General features: G+C 53.6%; 8 protein-coding genes across 8 annotated transcripts; 4 read left to right on the top strand and 4 right to left on the bottom strand.

Annotated features, from left to right (window-relative positions):
* Window positions 1–128: 128 nt before the first annotated feature.
* On the top strand, window positions 129–2,802 carry QC764_711250 (uncharacterized protein). The gene is made up of 2 exons (XM_062950747.1): window positions 129–995; window positions 1,076–2,802. Exons 1-2 carry the CDS (start codon window positions 699–701, stop codon window positions 2,486–2,488), a joined length of 1,710 nt encoding a protein of 569 aa, XP_062796785.1. The 5' UTR covers window positions 129–698; the 3' UTR covers window positions 2,489–2,802.
* Window positions 2,348–3,822, bottom strand: QC764_711240 (uncharacterized protein; the record flags this gene model as incomplete). The annotated part of the gene is made up of 2 exons (XM_062950746.1): window positions 2,348–2,694; window positions 2,871–3,822. The coding sequence occupies 2 exons, from the start codon at window positions 3,820–3,822 to the stop codon at window positions 2,666–2,668; spliced, it is 981 nt and encodes a 326-aa protein (XP_062796784.1). The 3' UTR covers window positions 2,348–2,665.
* Window positions 3,823–4,082: 260 nt separating this feature from the next.
* eaf1 (RNA polymerase II transcription elongation factor SpEAF) lies at window positions 4,083–9,832 on the top strand (the record flags this gene model as incomplete). Its single annotated transcript, XM_062950745.1, has 4 exons — window positions 4,083–5,043; window positions 5,121–5,273; window positions 5,383–8,506; window positions 8,567–9,832. Exons 1-4 carry the CDS (start codon window positions 4,982–4,984, stop codon window positions 9,830–9,832), a joined length of 4,605 nt encoding a protein of 1,534 aa, XP_062796783.1. The 5' UTR covers window positions 4,083–4,981.
* Window positions 9,833–10,354: 522 nt separating this feature from the next.
* On the bottom strand, window positions 10,355–12,043 carry MAK11 (the record flags this gene model as incomplete). Its single annotated transcript, XM_062950744.1, has 1 exon — window positions 10,355–12,043. One exon carries the CDS (start codon window positions 12,041–12,043, stop codon window positions 10,355–10,357), a length of 1,689 nt encoding a protein of 562 aa, XP_062796782.1.
* A 917-nt stretch (window positions 12,044–12,960) lies between these two features.
* On the top strand, window positions 12,961–13,286 carry QC764_0106610 (uncharacterized protein; the record flags this gene model as incomplete). Its single annotated transcript, XM_062941117.1, has 2 exons — window positions 12,961–13,028; window positions 13,169–13,286. The coding sequence occupies 2 exons, from the start codon at window positions 12,961–12,963 to the stop codon at window positions 13,284–13,286; spliced, it is 186 nt and encodes a 61-aa protein (XP_062796781.1).
* A 481-nt stretch (window positions 13,287–13,767) lies between these two features.
* Window positions 13,768–15,102, top strand: QC764_711210 (uncharacterized protein; the record flags this gene model as incomplete). The annotated part of the gene is made up of 1 exon (XM_062950743.1): window positions 13,768–15,102. One exon carries the CDS (start codon window positions 13,768–13,770, stop codon window positions 15,100–15,102), a length of 1,335 nt encoding a protein of 444 aa, XP_062796780.1.
* A 117-nt stretch (window positions 15,103–15,219) lies between these two features.
* QC764_711200 (uncharacterized protein) lies at window positions 15,220–17,203 on the bottom strand (the record flags this gene model as incomplete). The annotated part of the gene is given in 4 exon segments (XM_062950742.1): window positions 15,220–15,379; window positions 15,390–15,480; window positions 15,566–15,643; window positions 15,870–17,203. The coding sequence occupies 3 exon segments, from the start codon at window positions 17,201–17,203 to the stop codon at window positions 15,468–15,470; spliced, it is 1,425 nt and encodes a 474-aa protein (XP_062796779.1). The 3' UTR covers window positions 15,220–15,379; window positions 15,390–15,467.
* An 855-nt stretch (window positions 17,204–18,058) lies between these two features.
* Window positions 18,059–20,882, bottom strand: QC764_711190 (uncharacterized protein; the record flags this gene model as incomplete). Its single annotated transcript, XM_062950741.1, has 3 exons — window positions 20,389–20,882; window positions 18,470–20,335; window positions 18,059–18,409 (listed from the first exon to the last, which is right to left on the bottom strand). The coding sequence occupies exons 1-3, from the start codon at window positions 20,650–20,652 to the stop codon at window positions 18,059–18,061; spliced, it is 2,481 nt and encodes an 826-aa protein (XP_062796778.1). The 5' UTR covers window positions 20,653–20,882.
* Window positions 20,883–20,952: the final 70 nt, after the last annotated feature.

Raw genomic sequence — 20,952 nt, 5'->3', positions numbered from 1 at the left:
GTTCGGCCCGGTCATCAGAAAGGTGGAATCCAAGGAGGAATCCGACTCCTCCTTGGACCCCGAGCCCCTTTCACCACTACCTAGCCAGTGTCAACGGCGCGTCTGAAGTCTTCAGCTGAAGCCAATAACCGCCTCCCAGGTGCGCAGAACCTTTCGGCCCCGTTCCAGGTTACCGAGAACCTAACCCCACGTCCGGGCGACTCCCAAGGAAGGAGCCATCTGTTCCCCAAGGGCAAACCGGTCTCAAGCTTGACCGGACTCAACCAGACGGCAGGCACCTCATGACATGGCCACTCATGTCATCCAAGCAGGACACCCTCGAACCTTCCGTTTCTCCGCCCTGTCCAATCGTCATCGTCATCGTATCTGCCCTGCCGCGGCCGCCGGCCTTGTATAAGAACGAAGTCGCGCTCCTTCCCCAACAGCCACCCCCAGTCGAATCATCAACCAATCCCCCGCAGCGGTTGATCAGCACCAGAACTTGAGAGGACGGTCTCTGACTTTGAGTTCTATCTCCCCTCAACTCCGTTTACCTATTGTATCTCCCCTCCTATTCCCGCTCCTAGTTTTGACCTCAGTACCGCTCGACCAAACAGTCTGTCGTTTATCTTCGCTGAGTCCTCACTTCAAAGCCCCAATACCATACAACCTGCGACTTGTCACCGTCTACACCCACGGCAACACCACAATCGACAACCATGTCCAAGCAAAAGTCAGGGCTGGGGAGTGGCTTGCCCAAAAACGCCAATGATGCCGAACAATCAGCCCAAGTCGAGCTCTATAATGTGACGCTTGCCGAGTCCGCTGAGCAGCGTGAAAGAGAGATGACTTTTGGCGAGGCCCTCAAGGCAGACAGGCGCTTGATCATGTATTCGATCGGCTTTTCGGGAACCATCATAATGGAGGGTTACGGTCTTGCCCTGATGACATACCTCTTTACCCTGGAACCCTTCAACCGCAAGTACGGCGTTCTAACAGCCGATGGGAAATATGAGGTAAGAGTCGCTTGCTTCCTAGGAGAAGCCCCCGTGGTTTGGCCAATGTGGTGTGTACTAATGTGTTGTTTCGTTTCTAGGTTGAATACATTTGGAAGGTTCTTCTGCCGCTCACGGCGCAGATTGGCTCCATCATCGGGATCTTTGTTACAACGCCGTGTACCAAATGGTTCGGTTACAAGTGGACGACACTCCTGATGCTTATTTTCTCAGCCACTCTCGTCGCCATGCCTTTCTTCGCGCCCAACATCATGATATTGTGCGTCGGGTTCTTCCTCCAGGGTATCCCATGGGGTGTCTTCCAGGTCGTCAGCCCTGCTTACGCCTCCGAGGTGTCCACCATTCAGCTTCGTCCCATCTTGACTACGTGGAACAATCTTTGCTGGGTTATTGGCCAGCTGCTGTCAGCAGGAGCTATCAAGGGCTTCTCGGTGGCTTTCCGCACTGAATGGGCCTTCAGGATCCCTTTCGGTCTTCAATGGATCTTCACATTCCTGCTCGCCATTGGTATTTGGTTAGCCCCCGAGTCTCCGTACTGGTACATCCAAAAGGGTGAGATAGCCCGTGGCCGGCAGGCGATCGTTAAGCTAGTTCGCAAAGGAGATCCGAGCATGGCCGAAGAGAAGCTTGCCCTGATGCAGCACACCATTCAGCAGGAACATACGAAGGACGCTGAGATCGCCCAGCTTGGCAAGTGGGAGAGAATCAAGCTCATGCTCAAAGGCTCTGACGCCCGGAGAACCGAGATCGCCTGCATTGCGTGGACTATCCAGGCCATGTGCGGCTCCAGCATCATTGCATGGGGTCCCAAGCTTTTCGAGAATTCCGGGTTGGACGCCAGCCAGTCTTTGTCTGTCAACATGGCTTTGCCCGCTGCAGGACTGCTTGGAACACTGGCCTCCTGGTGGTTGATGGCGTACGTGGGTCGGCGATCCATTTACTTCTACGGCCTCCTTGTGATGGCGTTACTCCTGGTGGCATGCGGTGGTGCTTCCTACGCCCCAGCTAACGTCTCGGGATGGGCAGCTGGTGGAGTGTTGACCGTCTACACCATGGTGTACGACCTTACTGTCGGCCCGATCTGCTACTCAATTGTATCTGAAATACCGTCTATTCGCTACCGCGCTGTCACTCTCTCAGCAGCTCGCGGCGCATACCTGGGATCCAACCTGATCAACCATTTCTTGACACCTAAGATGTTGAGCGCGCCTAGTGAAGGCGGCTGGGGACTCGGATCGCGGACGGGCTTCGTCTACGCAGTCCTTTGCCTCCTTAGTGCTACCTACACTTGGTTCCGCATCCCTGAGACTAACGGCCTCTCGGCTCGCTCTCTGGATATTTTGTTCCAGCACGGTGTTTCGGCGAGACAGTTCAACAATGCCACGGCTGCTCAATATGAGCAGCTAGATCGCGAGAAGAACACTCGGTTGACCAATACCGCGTCGCAGAATAGTGTTTTTTCAGTACATGCGGTTTCGAGCAAGGCTCAATGATTGGTGCAGTGAGAGAAGAGACATGGTGCGACGGCGAGGGCAGAGCGCCAGGGGGAACTCGAAGCTGTTGTAATGAGACCAAGTTTAACATGCCCGTTTCGGTATTTGAGGATGATTGTGTTATTTAGTATACCCTTTTTTCTTTTCGTGTGGCGAAATGTAGCCGAGGAGCTGGGATCAAAAGAGCACGCAGTAGAAGCATGTACCTGCTGAATGTATTAGCTACGACATACAAACAATAACGAGATACATTATGATGATGATATGAGTGACCTGGGACTTGGAAGAGAATCATGACCAAAAGTCCGACCTAGACATATTTTATAGACGTTCCCACGGGGAACTGCCCCTGTTCTTTTTCATCTGTCTCGGCCTCGCCCACGTTCCTGCTCCCTTTCCCGCTCTAGCTCACGTCTGTAGCTGTTATGCCCGCGTTGATCCTCACGCCGCTGCCGCTTTTTTTCCTCTTCTTTGCGGTAATCATTGAGACGAACCGGCCTTGTATCCTTTTTGTGCATTCCCGCCTTCGGGTCCCAAGTCCCCGTCTCCTCGCCTGCTTTCAAGTTTCTTGCGCCCAAGCCTGCGAGATCAGCATGTCGTTTCACCTCTTTGACCTTGCCCTGCATTTGGCCGTTCCAGCCAAAGTTGCGCAGCAAAGCCGCGCCAAAGTCGTCGATAGGCACGGCCTCGTAGTCCTCTGCTTGGGGTTCGCGGTCTGGGTCTTCTGATTCGAGATTGAGCTTGCGCTTCTTGGGCTGAGATGATTCCCCGAGGAGGGACTCGAGAGCTTCGTCGTTGAGAGATTTGGGGGGCTTTGAAGCCTGATCTGGAGAGGGGCTTCTCTTGAGCGGGGAGGATCTGGAGTTGGTGGATTTGGGGTTGATGGCGAGGCCCCACTGGACGGGCTTTTTGGAGTCCTGCTGGTCGGTGGTTTGGGAGGTAGAGGGGGAGCGTCGTCGCCGCCGGTTGTGAGAGGATCTTGCCCTGTCTCTGGATCTGTCTCTTTCTCTTTCTCTTTCTCTGTGGCCGTCTCTGTCTCTGCGACTATCCCTTTCTCTGTCGCTGCCCCTGTGACTGTCCTTCCGAGACCTGAATGAGGAAGAAGTAAACTCGTCGTCGCCATAGGTCAGGATGGTCTCGGCGCGACCGTTGAGCTTGCTGCCGGAGCGGCCATTGTCGCTCTGGGAATTGTCCGAGTCGGAATCGTCGTAGTTTTGGTCATTTGCGCTGGCGCGGTGTCGTTTGCCGAAGGTGGGACGGGTGCGCTTTTTGATTTGAGAGCCGCTGCCGCTGCCTCCCAGAGAGATGGCAATCTTTGGAGGTGGTGAAGGCATTTTGATGTTGTGCAAGGCAAGGGGGTTGTGTGACTGGGAAGTTGAATGCGAAGTCAAGAAGAGGTGGATTATGTCGAGGTACCAGAGCACAAATGCGCCAACATTTAAGTGGGTCCTACAAATGCCAATGTGTAAGGTTTGCTATTGGGACTGTGCCGAGGGCGGCATCGTGTAGTACTTTATGCCTGATCGGTCAGGCAGAATGGCTTAGAAAGCTTATTATCCGCAAAGACATCCATGAATGTCATCCAACAAGCTTCAGGATGCTGACACTTCCCTCACTCCACACTTTGGGTTTCACAACCGGATCGGCTGCTTTTTCCCATGACACCGATTTTCTTCTGTTTTCGTTACTACAGCCCTCGAACACCTCATGCTTCGACATCGACACCATCCCAACCTGCCGAGATCAGCCGTCGATAGCCCTGAGCAGGGACGTTCATGAGCCTCCAAGGCAGGCTGGTGGCAAGGCGGCCAGACATGATCATGGCTCCCTCGAGGCTCGAGGCTCTGGTACAGCATGACGGGATATTCAGCAAGTCCTCTTTATTTGCAGCATCTGGATTCTTATTCCAGGAAGAAGCAGTTCTTCATACTCGTCACTCTCTCATCCCCTTCCAGCGTTTCTTTCAGCCGCCGCGGCCCCCCTTCCTTGGCATCACCTGCAGAGTGGCAGACGTGCCTTTCTCGCCAAGACATCCTTGCTACCGTGGCAAGATGGATCCACACTGTGTTATTCACTCACTCAGAAGCTGTTGCCGCGTTGATGCCCCAATCTAGTGGATTTTCCAGGCCTTTTCCCCTCTATAATGCAGCCCCAGCAGCTGTCGTCAGCACCTCTCCAAACGGCGAGTTCACGCTTTCTTCAGGCGCTGATGCATCTCGGCTTAACATTTTTCGATTCTCTTACTGCATCATTCCCGCCAGCCGCTGCCCGATTCCCATTCTTGACTCTGGATTATCTGATAGCCCCCCAAACCGGCACGACAGAGATTTTACCCTCTGCCTCGCGACCATTTCAATCAATCGACGCAGTGTTGAAAGTCGCAACGCCCGCGATTTCCATCATTTCTTATCGCTCATTTTGGGTCTGCTCAATTCTCTCAAGCCCATAATCACATCCGTTTGATTAAAAACGGATGTCGCGGTCGCTGATGACATGACTGAGGTCGGTCCCGCCGACCGCGCGAAGCTGCTGCGATCAAAACGGGAGAGTTTGAGGTAAGTAGCGGTGCATTCGATAGAGCTCAATTTTCCGATCATTTTGATATGCAAAAGTCGGTATTAACCTGGTGTAGCTCAATTGTGCAGTCGCGGAAGCGCAAGCTGCGCGAACTATATGCTGTTGCGACCGACGAAGATGGCATTCCGAACCTGGACCTCAGCAACCTCGACGCGGCCCCGACAGCACCAGCCGAAACATCTTTCTTGATTGACACTGACTTCACTCAGTACGTACCTTCTCATATCTGCAACTCTAGGCTGTTTTTATGTCCTCAGCGACGTGACACCGTGCTGTCGCGTCACTCTGGCTCTTGTTCTAACCTGGTGAACTTATAGAGGCCGACGACTGGGAAAGCTCGCCAAGTTCCCGCGCCGAAAAGTCCTATTCGATGCACGAACTCTTCCAGCTCACTCCCAACCTGCAACTATTGAGAATGTGCCCCATTCTTCCATCAAGGATGCCCGGGCCAATAAGCCTGCCGCCCACGTAGCGAATGATGCTCAACTCAGCACCCCGAAGTCTTCGTTGACGGTGCAGGACCAACAGGTCCTACCACAATCTTCGACAACGACGACAACCTCGACTCCGTTACCCCTGGCCGCGCCCGATAATTCGAAAGCAGGATCGCTTGGACAGAATGGCTTACATACTGACCTACATGAGAAGGCATCGTCCTCCTTACCGCTAACCACCGCGACAAGCAACCATATCGCCACGAATGGTACCATCACCACACCCTCTCTGGCGCAGCCTGCTCATCCATCAGCGCCAGCGTCAGCGAAACCTCGCATCATCACGAATGCTGTCCCTCTCGAACATGCCCCCGGATCGATGGATGTCGACAGTGTTGCGAGCCCGAAAGACTCAGGTTCAGCCCCAGCAACGGCAGACTCGTCACGGTACCAAGATGCTCTATCCTCTCCTGGCTCCACCGCCTTGTCGGCACAAACTCCTGCTGTGGCAGATTCGGCAAACACGAGTCCCGAGAATGAAGGACCACCGTATGTGGAAAGAGCAGACGATACGAATGGCGTCAAGGCTCCAGAGGATGTTACAGCAGGAGATAGGGAAGGCGAACGGAACGCAAGCAATCCTACGGCAGATGCAACTTCGTTGGACGAGTTGAATTCGGCAGTAATGAGTGGTGTTGAGGCCCAGCTTCTTCAGGAGTCTGCTGCAGCACAGCTTGCACATGAGGGTAGCTCAGCGTCACCTCAGGAGCCAGAAGATAAAGCCCTGAGCCCTGCAGAGGCCCGTTCCGCCGGCAAGTCTTCCGCCGAAGCATTAGCGAAACCTGTTCAAAATGCGGCTCAAGTTGTTGGCCAAACTGTGATGCAGAGCACACCACCTCTTGCGAATGGACTATCACCCACTCCGGGACCTGTGAGCGAAAGGCGGGAAGCTAGCTCAGTTGCGCCGATGGACTTGGATGTTTCTGTTCCAACACAACCGACAGAAGTCCCACAGCGGCCCTCAGCTCACGAAGCAGTCACCAAGGCTACACCTACCCCGGTTTCAAGCTCCACGCCAACACCTGTAGGGGTTTCGAAGGACGAAAATGTCGCTGTCACACAACAACGGGCAACCCCAGCCAGGGAAGTTCCAACCATTACCATTGAGCCTCCAGCGCCCCAGGCCACCGAACCCCGGGTCCCCGAGGAGGCAGATAATGATTCGGAAAAGAACCTCTCAGCCCCGCAACTGAAGTTGCTCGCGAATAGGGAACGCGATCGACGGCGAAGAAGTGTCCCGACAGTTATTTTCGGCAAGCCGGCAAAGAAAACACACAAGACGGTTGATGACAGTGTTTTGGCGATCAATCGCCAGAGGCCTGGATATATACCTTCGGATGACTATTTCACTCCGCTTTTCATTGAAGGGTTCACCCGCACATCTACCTGGATGAAGCCTATTGAGAAACTTCTTAACCAGGCCCACAAGACAGTCTCCACGTCTGACCAGTACCTGTCGATACTCGATCACCAGGCGTGCAAGATTCTGAGAAGGGTTTACCATTTACAGCAGCATGACAAGTGGTCCCTGAGACAACCTATGAGGTGTCCAGAGCCGACCAGGCCCCCGTCTCACCAGGATGTTTTGCTCCAGGAAATGAAGTGGATGAGGACAGACTTCCGAGAAGAGCGCAAGTGGAAAAGGGCAGTTGCTCGGAATCTTGCATATGCGTGCGCAGAATGGGTTTACTCAAGCCCCGAGGAACGCCGCGCGCTTCAGGTCAATGCTGTTGTACCACCAAAACCAACAGCACCGGGCCAGGATGTTCAAATGACTGATTCTGGTGAAGGAGGAGAAGAGCCACTTCCCGAATTGGATCACTCGGATTCACCGGCGGAACATGAGGATGAGCACTTGGAGGCCATGGTCGAGACGGTGGCGCCCGCCATGATATTTGCGCTCCAGGATGACGAGGTTGTTTTTGGACTGCAGCCTAGTAAGACGGCTGAACTCCTGCTCGAGAACCTTCCCATGTATGGATCACCCCTCCAAGTACCCAAGTTCGACCTTGTTGGGCCCGAATATGATCCGGATGCAAAATGGAAGAGACCAGCTGTGCCCCTGAGCAAGTTTGTCGAGGGCGAGATGGTACTGGCCGACAAAGGCCCACCGCGAAAGCGACGTCGCTTCGACTATCTTTCAGACAGCGACAAGGAAGATGGCGATGAAGTTATATTCGGCACGCAGCCAGATAACAATGCGCATTCGCAGCCAGAAAACTCGGCCGTTGCGCTATTCAACCCTGAAATGAAAGCTGTTCGAGATCGTTTGCACGCGGGTCACCAATTCCGACCCCCGACCGAGTACCCCATGCCTTCTCAGAGCTTCTTTGAATGCAGGATGGCATCGCAATGGACCTTTGCGGAAGACAACCAGCTCAAGTCACTAGCACTCGAGTACAACTATAACTGGTCTCTGATTTCCAGCGTGATGTCGACAAAATCCCTCTTTTCTTCAGGCGCTGAGCGGCGGACTCCTTGGGAATGCTTTGAGCGGTGGACCAATCTGGAAGGCCTGCCTACTGAATTGGCCAAGACGCCGTACTTTAAGCAATATCAGCTACGTATAGACAATGCCCAGCGGGCTATCCTGCAGCAGAACCAGACGGCCCAGCAGCAAGTTGGGCCAAATGGCGCAGTCACTCCAGTTCCTAGGCGCAGGCCGACCACGACGATGCGGGTAGAACGGCGCCGCAACCAGAAGCATTTGGCCATGATTGATGCAATGAGGAAACTGGCGAAGAGGCGGGAGACGGCCATCCAGAAGGCCCAACAACAAGCCAGTCAAGTTGCCAGCCGTAAGGTGAATGAAGTATCCAGGCAGCCGATTCCGCCGGCCAAGACGCCGCGTGATTATAGCATAATGAGGCATGAGCGTGACCAGAAACTTGCTGAGAGGATGGCTCAATACACAGCGCGGCAAGCAGTTGCCCTCGGAAAGAATCTGGTAAGCTTCACAATCCCTACTCTTTCACCAAGTCTTTCCAGAACTAACATCACATGGCAGAAACCACAGCCTCACGCGGTACCGGGCACGCCTGCTGCTCTTGCCGCGGCACAGGCTGGGCAAATGCCTGGTGCCAATTCCCTGATGGCCGCCGCCGCCGCTGCCCGGCTGAACGTGCCAGCTCAAGTGGCCCAGAACAGAGTGCAAGCACGGGTCCCGATGCAAGCACCTCTCGGAGCAGTGCCACCTGCCGTTCAGGCTCGTTTGAATGGTCTTGGTGCACTTGTTCCTCCCATGGCCGGCATCCCTCAAGCTCAGCTTCAAGCCGCTCTCCAAGCACAGCAGAGAATGCCAATGGCGACACCACAGCCAGATCTCAACCTCGTCCTGCAGGCTCAAACCATCCAACAGCAGCAGCAGGCGGCCATTCGACTTGCTCAGCAACAGCGACAGGCGGCTCAACAGGCTCAACAGGCGGCAGCTCAACAAGCCCACCAACAGGTTCACGGCCACCAGCAACAGCAGGTTGGGCAGCAGCAACATCAGCCTCAACAAGGAGTGGCCCAGCAGCCTCAGCAGCAGCCCCAGCCTCAGCAGGTTGGCCAGCAACCTCAACAGCACCCCCAGGTCAATGGAACCCAGAATTCACCCTCACCCATGCGCAGTGTGGTAAACGGTCTAAACCAAGGAGCATTTATGGCCAATGCCAACGCCCAGGCCATGATGGCGGCCTTTAACGGAGGTGGCTTGGCTACTTCACCAGGCGCTGGGCTGACGATGCCCATGCTAAACCCCAGAGTGGCGGGTGGGGCTCTTAACCCTGCAGTACAGCAGCGCATCGCTGAGTTGGAGGTGCATTATCGGAACAAGAGTCCAGGCCTCACGCAACAGGAGGCCAGGAACCTGGCCATGGAGCAAGTGGGCAGGATCATCGTCCAGAACGCCCAGAATCACCAGCTTGCCCAAGCTCACCAGCAGGCCGCTATGAGCGCTGCGGCTGGGCAGCTGGGACACCAACCAGGCCTGAACGCCATGACAGCAACCACGAGCCCGCATCAATACGCATCATTGCTGCGGGCTCAACAGCAGGCCCAAGCTGCCCAGATCCAAGCCCAACAGCAGGCTCAACAAGCCCAGCAGCAGGCCCAGCAACAGCAGCCACATAATCCGCAGGCTCACCAAGCAGCGGCAGTGCAACAAGCACAAGCCCAGCAAGTTGCTCAACTTGCTGCCCAGCAGGCTCAGCAACAGCAGCAACAGCAGCAACAAGCTGCTCAACACCAAAGGCAAGCGAGTGGTAGTGCCACGCCTGCGCCTGGTAAATAATCATGTAGTTTGTTGCTGGACTGCTAGACTTGTCTTGTAACTACAAAGCACTGCCATGGTCGCAATGTGTTTTATGTTGTAGTGGACTGGAGCTGGTTTCTCATGATCAAAACATGGTACATATTTTGAGGGTAGAAGGCGGGCACGGGCATCATTCGGTAGACGGGACGGACCTTGCCCTGTAATGCATGCGTTATATCCTCTGCATTGTTTTTCAAACACGGGTAGAACGAGTTGAGTTAAACTCTCTATAAAGGATAGAGGTCAGCGGAGGACTGGACTGGGGAGTTTAGGGGGTGTTTTTGACCTGATTCATGTACATATTATATTACAAGTGATCAGACACAAACCAATGATCCAAAGAAGAACATAGAAAGCATGGCGAAGGGCACGTCTGCATGTATTTTCTGGTTGTTCCTGTCTTGTCTCCCAATGAAATGGGCAATTTGTCTTTTTGAATATTATACGAGCCTGGCTACCCACTCCCCATCTAAAACGCCGTGTAAACCCCTGACTGACACTCTACTCATCATAGCTATCCTCCTCGTCATCGTCATCCTCCTCGTCGTCAAACTCGTACTCGCTCTCCTCGGCCCCGTCGGACCTGGGTATCATGACGAAGCCCCCCAAGCACGTAATCCTGTTTTGCGTCCCATACGCGCCCAGCAGCTTCCCTACTTGTCTTGTCGACTCCTCCTTCTTCTCCTCAACCTTGAGCTCACCGCTGCCCAACCTCCAAACACGAACCAGCCCATCACTCCCCGCCGTAGCCACAAACCACGACCTAACCCCCTTTTCGTCTTCCACAGGCAAAACCACAAAATCCTTCACTCTGCCCGTCACACCGGCCTCCTTCCCGCCCAGCTGACCGACAAGCCTCGCCGTGGCAAGCGTCTTCCCCTCAGTCGCAGGCTGACAGTTTTCTTCCGCCGTATCAAAAAACAGCACCCTCCCATCCTCGGTCGAAACCGCCAACAAAGCACCATCCTCCTCCTCATCCCCAAGCCGGACGTACTTGATCACATGAACCTTTGTCCTGTTGCTCCCCCCCATCACCCTGCACCTCGGCCTGCAGTCCATCCCAAACACAACCACATCCCTATCAAACGCGAGCGCAAACTCATCCTCCCCTCCCTTGCTGCTGCTGCTGCCCCAGATGATTCGTCTCGCTTCACCAGTCGAGTGCTTCCCCTCCCCCGCTTCATTAAGCATCGTCCGTTCAAAATTCAACACCCTCGACTTCTTTCCCGTCTCCAAGTTCCAAAGACGCATGCATTTCTCTCCCTTGGAGACCGAAATCATGATCTTGTTGGAGGGGTGAACCGCAAAGTCGTTGACGCCCTGGGGGGTCCCGCCCACACCGGCGGTGTCACCTGATGGGCGACCAAAAACCTTGGGGATGGGGCATTTAAAGTTGTGGAGGAGGGCCCAGTCGCGGGTGCGGGTCACGCCGATGGTGGAGTCCTCTGCTGCGGAGAGGAGCTTGGAGCGGTTGGGGAAGCAGAGACGGGTTATGTTGCCTGTATGATGCAGCAGAGTGCCGAGCTCGCGGTTCTTGTTGTTTTCGAGGATGGGGCGGGGGGCGAGAGAGGAGAGGAGCTGGGTGTCTGGGTCGGAGATGGAGCGGGAGGAGGGGGGGTGGGCGGAGAGGTTGTAGATGTTGATGCGCTCGTCTGTTGAGCCGGTTGCGAGGAGGACCTTTTGGGTTTGTTTAGGGGTTGAGGCGGAGGGGGGGGAGATGGCGAGGCAGCGGATGGCGGAGTTGTGGGCGTTGAAGAGGAAGGTGTCGGCGAAGGAGGCGGATTGCTCGGTTGTTGTGATGGGGGTGGTGGTTTTCGACTTTTTGGACTTCTTCTTCTTCTTGTCGGTGGATTCGGCCTCTGCTGGGGGTTCAGAGGTGACTTCGGTTGTTTTGATAGTGACGGTGATACCGTGGAGAATGCGGTCGTAGGAACCGGCGATGAGTTGGATGTGGACGGGGGCATCGCCGTTCAGCTTGAAAGCGGTCGACTTGGGGGGAGCAGCGGCTTTGGCCGGGGGGGCTTTGACTTTCTTGGTCGCATTGGATTTTTCGGCGACATCGCCATTGGCGGCAGCTTCTCTTTTTCTCTTGGGGGCCATTGGTTCTGTGGGTGGTGGTGATATGAGGGAGACTGTTGTTTTGGTGTCACTTTCTAAGATCTTTTTTCCAACATGGATTTGTTGTCGCATTAGATGGACGTTGCTCGAACTTTTTTTAGTGGGGACTTTTTTCTTATCTTATCGCTCACATCTTGGCCGACTAGCTCTGGCCAAGCTTGTCAGTGATCAAAAGCTTGGAATTCAGGTTTGACAGACAGCAATGGAAGCTGGGCAAGCTGAGGCTCATTCTTAGGTAAGTATGTTGTTCAATTCTTTACTTCATGAGACCTCAACTCATTCTAGCTCCACAGTTTGACGCTGATATCAAGTGTTTCTTGGTAGTAGATAGTGGCGCTGGAACCATCAAGGTGCCGGCCAGCACATGGTGTAGTGTAGGGCACACTGGTTTTTGGCACTTTGTTGGACTTCTAACTGGAGTGATCTTCTCTCACGTGAATCGTCTCGCGACGACGTGTCCAAAATCTGGCGAGAGGGGCATCGTATCACTACAACTCTGAGGAGGCAAGACCAAAGAGGCTCTCAGTCTAATCTCGTCTCGGGTCACTTCGACTCATGCGGCAGAATGCAAGCCGTCCAATGACCAGAGCCAGACTGCTCGGCTTGATCGCCTGATGCTGTCAGTGCAGCGTTGCAGCAACAAAATTCCTAGATCGACAGCTTGCAGAATGACAACCAACCCGAGCCAGGCAACGATACAGCTTCCCGGATTGGTCATGGCCATTTGTCCCACTGAAGGAGCACTGAGGAGGCTGGATAGCTCCTTGGACGACGTCAAGAGAGGGGTACAACGTGGGCTAAGTCGCTGCCCACGAGAACTTCGTGACGGTTGACGCTGTTGAGCCCTGGGGTCAGAGTCAGGAGACCAACCCTGAAGCTTGGACGAGTTTGGTGCTTGATCACATGCTGTGAAGGACAGTCAGTGAGAAGAAGCTCAATTGTCCCACTAAAACAGGGACCAGGACACCCCGCTTTTCAATCAATTCTCCATGTCGCTCTCCGGAGCTGATGGACCCTTCCAGGTCGGGGGGATCGTCACTTACACAAAGAGAAGAGGGTGTGTTCAGGCTGATATTTCATATTTCTATACACTATTGGTTATACGAACGCACAGCGGTGCAACGCACCCACTGACTTGATGCAGAAACCAAACAAATTCTGCTGTTGCATCAGCGACAAAGTTAAAAAGAGACGCAGTGTGTCCAGTGCCGTCGGCACCCTGGTCATTTTGTGGGAGGGATGCATGCAAGCGGGCTTGGAATGGAAATCCCTGCACTCGCTCCGGTTTGGCGTTTCCACGCGCGTCTGCCCTTAAACACTTGCCTGATCTGGCACCTCTTCGGCCTGACCACATCTTGCTTCCTCCCATCTTTTCTAGCTCCGTACATCTACGGGACGCCTGGTATCGTCCCAACTCTTGTCAACCCAAATGAAACAGACACTTCTGCTGTCACTTTTGCCCATTGGCGTATGATCAATTGTTACTGCGTCTTGGTGCTTCCTGCAACGTTGGCAGGACGCCTGGATCTGGATCATTTCCCCCATTTATTGAAGACTATTTATTCCTCCCTTGCTTTGTCGAGCTCCCAACCCTGACGACCACGGGTCATCCAAACGCCGGACGAAATAGAAGCAGAGTGGTTGGCAACATATTGAAAAAGAAATCTTGGGCTATTGGGCTGTGGTTACACGAGCTGGACGCGAATCTCAACCAACTGGATTGGGACGAGCTTGGAAGCTTCCACTGCGAGAACAACCTCGCACTAGCTGCTTGAAGAGAGGACACACCAAACACTATGGAAGAATCACCCGAGCGTCAGGGCCCGGAGATCCTCCGTCCCATTCCCCGGAGACCTTTCCGGCTGGCCTTCACATCTCCCACACCTCCCGAAGAAGATTCGACACCCCCAAGTGCAACTCGAACACCAGGCATCACGGCCTCCGACCTTGCCTTCCTCGACATTCACAACAACCCCAGCCAAGCGTCGAGAAACCCTAGCACCATCAGCCGCGCCACCTCGTTCATGAACCTCACCGGTTCTACACTCCTAGGGATCTACTCCCCGTCTCTGACACCAGGCATAAAAGGAGACGCCGTCGATACCCCCTCATGGGACAACAACACAGGTGGACAAACCCCTGGCACTCTACAGTCCCCAGACCCAGGGGACATCGACGAGCGAACCCTCACGCTGATCAAGAAGCGAAGAGACAGCAGCAGCCACATTGACAGAGAGCACATCCGAAACTCGATTCGAACCTCGTACTTCCCCTCTTTAGCCCCCACCGCCGACCTCGAACCCCCTTCCCAAGCATATATCATCTTCTCCATGGCCCTCCGCGCCTCTTTACTCTTCGCCCTCGGCCTAGGCTACGGCGTCCTCGTCACCCGCCTCCCCAGAGCGCAAAACTTTGATCCCCAACAACCCCCCACTACCTCGGACGAACCCCTCGACTGGCGATACCTCCTCTTCTGGGGCGCCTCGGGCGTTTTGTTGGGATGCCTCCTCCCCTGGTTTGACCAGTTTTTCATCCCCGCCGCGAAGAAGAACGGGCCTCTGACCGGCAAACCCCTCCCGTCATTTCCACAACAACAACGGCAGCAGAGCGAACGGGAAGGGCGACAGCAAGACGCGGACTATGTGCTCGTTATCCGATCGATCGGCCTGTTTGTGGGGATCGTCTTTGCCATTAGGAAGCTGTCTTGGACGTCGACGATGCAGGTGTCTCTGACGCTGGCGTTGATAAACCCGTTTATTTGGTATCTTATCGACCGGTCGAAGCCGGGGTTTTTGCTGAGCGCGTTTGTTGGGTTGGTGGGGACGGTGGGCATGATTGGGTTGGGGTTGAAGGATGTGTTTCCGGGGTTGATGCCCGCGCCGTCATTTTATCAGCATGGGGATGGGGGGGGGTTGGGGTCGGGGCGCATGAGGAGGAATGGGAGTGCAAATGCTGGATATGTGGCTGGGTCGGGGGGGATCAAGTTGGTAGGGGAGAGGGAGGTGGTTGAGACGGGGGTGTGGATGTTGAGTGTGTTGTTTTGTAGCTGTGTTTGCTTTGGGAATATTGGGAGGAGGTTGGCGCTCAGTGGGGAGGGGGCTGCGAGGGGGAGATGGGGGGGTGTTAGGTGATGGGAATGGCTGGTTGGTTATGGAGAGAAGAGTCTATCTGAGACATGGTTTGATATGTAAGAGAGAATTTTGGAGGAATATTTAACACTATTTTAATCTCGATTCTGTTTGTGAAATGTCGTTTTAGTCTGGTGAAAATGTGAGCTGAACTGTTGGTATTCAAACAAGCCGAAAAAGAAGGGTGATAGCACGCCGAACAGGCTCAACCAAATATCTAGCCTAGATTATATCTATCCACAGCCATTCCTTACCACCTTGCTTTTAGTGACCATACAGCCAAAAAAAACCAAAAAAAAAATTATGTACAACGCATCTAATATATTACAAAACAGTCCAAAGCGTGCATCCAATAGTATCCCTTCTCCTTACGACACCCAACTACAAACACAAAACCTAGTTAGCAGTGCATTCCCTAACAGAGATCTATGATCTCGGGCTAATCCAAACTGGAAGGAACACATACAGACACAACAATATGATCAGCAAGGCAGTTGAAATGGGCAGTGGAAAGCTCCTTAGAGCGCGGTGTAGCCAATATACCCTAGACGGACAAAAAAAAACGTAAGCTTCGTATCCATTCCCAAGGGTTTCGTCTGTGTAGCAGCCTGCCTGCCTCGTTGGGGGGAGCAACAAACGTGAAGAAATACGTCAAAGACATATAAGGGCGCCAAGAGAGATTCAATAGGCTTCTGGGGGTGGATAGGTAGTCAAGAGGGCCTGAAAAGATGATAGAAATACTGAGGAAGGAAAAAAAAAAATAAACTCACCAAGAAGTCATCGCCGTCTTTTCAAGCTCGATGAACTTCTCACAACACATCTTCAACCGTCTTCTCACGCTCCTTTCGACCAAAAAGTCCTGTCTCTTTGGTGGATCCCGAAGCTTGTGAGCAAACCACCACGTGAATTTTGATGGGTCGCTAGGCATGAGAGGGTCGTCAATTCGGTGTTTCATCGCCCTGCCAAACGCAAAGGCCATGAGGTCCCTGGTGGAGGCGGTATGAAGTGATTCCACAGTCATGTCCGTGGTGGTTGTCGTGGGGGTGGGAGCGGTGTCCTCAGTGCCGATGGCGGTACGTCCCTCCACCTCAAAAGAAACGCCATCAGCTTTATCCTCCTCCCCTTGCTGTCTTCCAGTCTCCATCGCCTCCATCGCCTCCTCCTCCTCAAAGCTCACATCCCCAAACGGCTCAACATTTGCCATCCAATACTCGTCCCTCACCCTCCTCTCCAAAACCCTGAACCGCCTCACCCCCACCACCTTGACCAGATAATCCCCATTGTCAAGCAACCGGTGAGCCTCCACCCTCAAAACAGTCCCCACATCGCTCTCCTTCCTCGTCAGGGGATCAACCATCGTCATGCCAAACTCTTTATTCCCCCTCAGCACCCTCTTCATCATAAGCCTATACCGCGGCTCAAAAATCCGGAACGGCATCTTCATCGTCGGCATCGCCGTCGCTAGCGCAAAAATGGGTATTTCGTCCTGACGAGGCGGTGGTGCAGGGGGTATATCCTTCCGGGCCTCAAGCTCGTCCGGCCAGAGGACGGGTATCAATTTCATAATAATGCGATTCTCCGGGTATTCCGACAAAAACGGCGTCCCATCCAAAGTGAGACCCTGACGACAAACAGGACAGTAAAGATCCTCCCCAAGAGTAGTTATCGACTTCAGACACGGACGACAATACGTATGCCCGCACGGCGTCGTGGCAGGCTCATCAAACAGCTCAAAGCATATCGGGCAGTCGAACTCCGGTCTGAGGACTTTGCTCAGCCGGGCGAGGAAGGACTCTTCCTCTTCTGGGGCGGCGGCGGGTTGGCGCTCGAGTTCCCCGTGAACGGTGCTCATGATGCTCGAGGCGAGGATGTCAGTCCCGCAGTCCATCACCGCGTGGTCTTTCCCGCACAGGCAGCGGTAGACCTTTTGACGGTTCTCCAGCACGGGAAAGGTGATGTTTCTTGGCCGCTCAAGCGGTTCCGGTAGGCAAGTCTTGCATAATGAGGTTCCGCATGGGAAGATTGTCGGCTCGCGTAGGAGGTTTGAACATGAAGGGCATGCGAGAAGCTCCTTGGGCTTCCAGACGGGGTCGTGATCGGCCATTTACCTACCCGGATGATTAGCGATTGAACGTTGACATGATCATCATCACTGCTCACGTACCTGAAAGCCGTTCACACAAGTTCCACGAGCGGTCGGTGGTGTCACGTGGGTGACAAGATAACTTGTCCAATTGAGCCGCTTATGTCGAAGACGATTGACAGATCAAATTCTGAGAAGGTCCTGATTGCTTTGGAATTTTGTTGGATTTTGGAATCCAGAATTGATGGTTGTCCTGTCGTGGAGTATGCAACTTGGCTATAGGACTTGCACAAGATGTTCCATCGTGCGGCTGTGTGCTCTCGATAGCGATGGAGACTGGGTTGAAGAATGAATGGAAGGCTGGGGGTGTAACGTTTGAGAAAAGAAAGAGACGCCGCCCAGGGTTAGTGAGCGAGTGACGATTAGAATTGATCAGCAAAGGTAAGAGAAGATTGTTGGCGTTGAAGTCTGGATCAAATGATAACCACCTAGCGATCGCGGTCCCCGATGGTGGAGCCTTCCAACCATACCAGCATCACCGACCCCAAACAGCAACCAGCAGGAGCACCACAACCCTGCATATCGTCGACGAGACCCAAAAGACAGTCAATCGGCCTTCAAAATAGCGAGAGTGGTTGAACAAGCATCAATGGACTCAGAATTGCCGGCCGGGTCTCAAGATGGTCGATAGGTCTGTTTATCATCCCTCGAGGCCTGTATCTATGCACCGTCCAGATGGTAAGGGCGATGATGGTTGAACCCGCGGCACCGGTACCCGAGAGTCCAGAAGTAAACAAGTAATAGTTGCTATGGGGTATCATTCATTTGACAGCTAGTAACAAGACAAGGCAGCCACACCGGCTAGATGCGATAAAATTACGACAAGGGCATCGCATCATCCATGGCAACATCGCCACCACCCTCCTCCTTCTTCCCATCGCCTTCGTCTGTCACGGCCGGGGCCCCAGCCTCCATACTATCTGTCCCAATCTCCACGCCAAAAATCGCCGTCTCCAAGGCCTGATACTCTGCATCTACCACCGCTTCGTAAAACCCTGGCGACGACTTGGCGTGTTCTGCCGCCTCTGTAGCCGCCTTGATTTCTTGCTGCACTTGTTCTTCAGACAGGCCGTTCTCTTTGAGTTGGCCCTCCCGCACCTCGGGAGCGGGAGCTTGGATGAAGATGAATCTGGCATCATAGCCATTGTCCTTAACCTGCTGCGCAGCCTGTAATGAAAGTCAGTACACATGCCAGCAACATGTGTTCAGGACATGCTGGAAGCTTACCTCAAAAGTCATCTCCATCACGGCAACTCTATCGTTGTCGACGATGGCATCCACCACCTTCCTACTTGTGCCGTGAGTGTCATCACCCTCCTCGCTGAACTCGAGAAACTGATCTCCGTCCCGCATCATGTTGAAAGCCTGAGTATCAACAAAATGAAAGTCCTTCCCGTTTACTTCGCCCTCTGCCGGTTTGCGTGTTACATGGACGGCCACCTTGGTAAACGTTTTCGGATGATGCGCATAGAGCTGCTTTGCAAGACCTGTAGCAGCCCGAGAATGTTTACCAGCGTCCACAACCACAATTGGCCTCCTATCCTCGGGGAAGGCGGTTTCGCCATTCGTGATTTCTTGATCATCCTCGTCTTTCTCAGCAGGTAGCTCTTCAAAGATGACATCAATCTTGTCGTCATCTTCGATCTTGTCAAAGAGAACCAGCTTGCTCTTGCTCGCAATTCTCAGCGCTCGCCAAGCCTTACTGGCCTTGCCTTCAATAGCTGCCGTCTTGGACTCGTTGTTTGTTGGCATTCCGATTTCGAAGTCATCATCGGCTATTCCTTTTTTGTAGCTGTCGAGACTAGGAACTTTGTAGCGGTGGCAATCCTTGAGCTTCTTCAGAGCTCTTTCCTCGTCATCATCCTCGAGGAAGTCTAGATTGAGAGAGCCCATAGGGGTAGGTCGTAGCCGCTTGGTAGTCGCGAGTTTTCCGGCGTTGGTTCTGGCTTCGACAAACACGTCTGGCGACAGTTGCGGCAGCTCGATCGGAGGACAATTCTCGACTTTCCACCGCACCCAGTTCTTATCTCTTGAAAGTACCGTTTCGACAAGTCGACAAAAGTGTGGTCCTTCTGGGCCGAGTTTGAGGTATGATTTGATGGACTCCTTCGTCTCCACAACCCATTTGATGTCTTCTTCACTCAGTGTCTTTTCCGAGTAAGTGACAGACTTGTTTGGCACCTTTACGGTGGCCAGCTTCTCTTTAGCTTTTGGTGAAAGAGCAAGCAGAAACTCCATGATGATGAGTGCCTGGATCAAAATATTCCGCCGGAATGTCAGATCACTGATCTCAAGCTTGAACAAATCCCTGCTGGTAAGGTATTTGGGGTTGAAGCCGCTAGAGAGAGCATCGTTGCTCTCTTCTCGCTTTCGCTTGAGGGTGTGTTTCGGCTCCTCGACTGACCTGTCTGGCCTTTCCTTGACGCGGGGTGGCTGTTCAAATTTCATGCTCAAAAAGGTAGCCATGGTGGCCTCGAGCCCGGATTTGAACGAGGCAAAATGACTGGCCTCGAAAAGGAGCTTTGGCTGGTTGAAAAACTCCTGCAACCCCCAGAAAATTGGATACAGAGCATCTGGGTCCAGCGCCTTCTTTTTCGTGTCGACATCGTTGGACCTGCCTCTCCGTGAACCGTCACCGGTTGTGCCGACATCCGTGTCCACATCCATCTTGTCCCCATCCCCGTCGGTCTTTGCCGGGATCTGGTCGAAAGTGGTGACGTTCTCGATATGGAACTCTCCCCGCAAGTTGACCGAGCTTTTATCCCCCAAGGGAAAACTTTGGAACATGAAGATCAAGACTCGACCAGAGAATGCTGGGTCCAGAGCCCTGGACAGACGCCGTAAGAGCTCATTGCAGGTTCGAAGAATGACGAGCTGTTTTTGCTTAAAGTGCTTCGCTGTGATCCTTTCGCGGCGCGACTCGAGGAAGTCAAAGACCTTACGGCAACCGGCCACTGTCTGGCTATCGAGTAATTCCTCCACAAGCCACAGCAGAAGGGCAGGGTCGCAAAGCTCACTGTCAGAGAGGATAGAGAGGATGTCAAAGAGGTTCCAAACTTTGACGAACTCGGGTGAATCGATCGATGCTCTTGACTACATAGTGTGAGCATACATTCGAGAACTCAAGTGTGTATCGTCCGACTCACCACCAAATATTTGAATGTATCGCGCACAGCGGTCTCGATGATGGCGAAACGCGCCGTCTTCGCCTCGCTCGAATCGTCCATAGGCTCCTCATCGTATACGCTGTTCATTCGACCGCGAAGATCATCAAAGTGGGATTCGATAAGAGGTGGTTCTATTGACGAAGTTCGCTTGACGGTTTCGGCATGTTCTAAAAGCTGGCGAATTCCTTCGCCAGCTTTGGCGACAGCCGGTATGCCATGGCTGTCGACGATTGTCGCCGGCATCGTGAGGGGTAGTTGAATTGAGGCGGTGGCGTTATCTGAAGATCAAGCATCCATGTATGTTCCTTACAATTAAGAAGCTGGGACTTGTGCTGTTGTCTCGAATGGCAAAGAGGCTGGGGTTCAATTGAAGGTGCAGGATGGAAGATTATCGCGAACAGGCAAGGCTGATGGATGTTGATGCAGCAGGCATGTCCAGGATGGGAATTTGGAGGTGGGTCTGATCCCCAGCGGTTAGCGGCAAAAACAGCGGGGCACTGCTGGACGCCAACATGTGACAGTGGGCTACAGTGATTGACGCAC

Source organism: Podospora pseudoanserina (genome assembly GCF_035222485.1).
Source record: "Podospora pseudoanserina strain CBS 124.78 chromosome 7 map unlocalized CBS124.78p_7, whole genome shotgun sequence".
Classification (NCBI taxonomy): Eukaryota; Fungi; Ascomycota; class Sordariomycetes; order Sordariales; family Podosporaceae; genus Podospora; species Podospora pseudoanserina.
The sequence above is the reverse complement of the archived record's forward strand: the minus strand, read 5'-3'. Positions and strand labels throughout refer to the sequence as shown.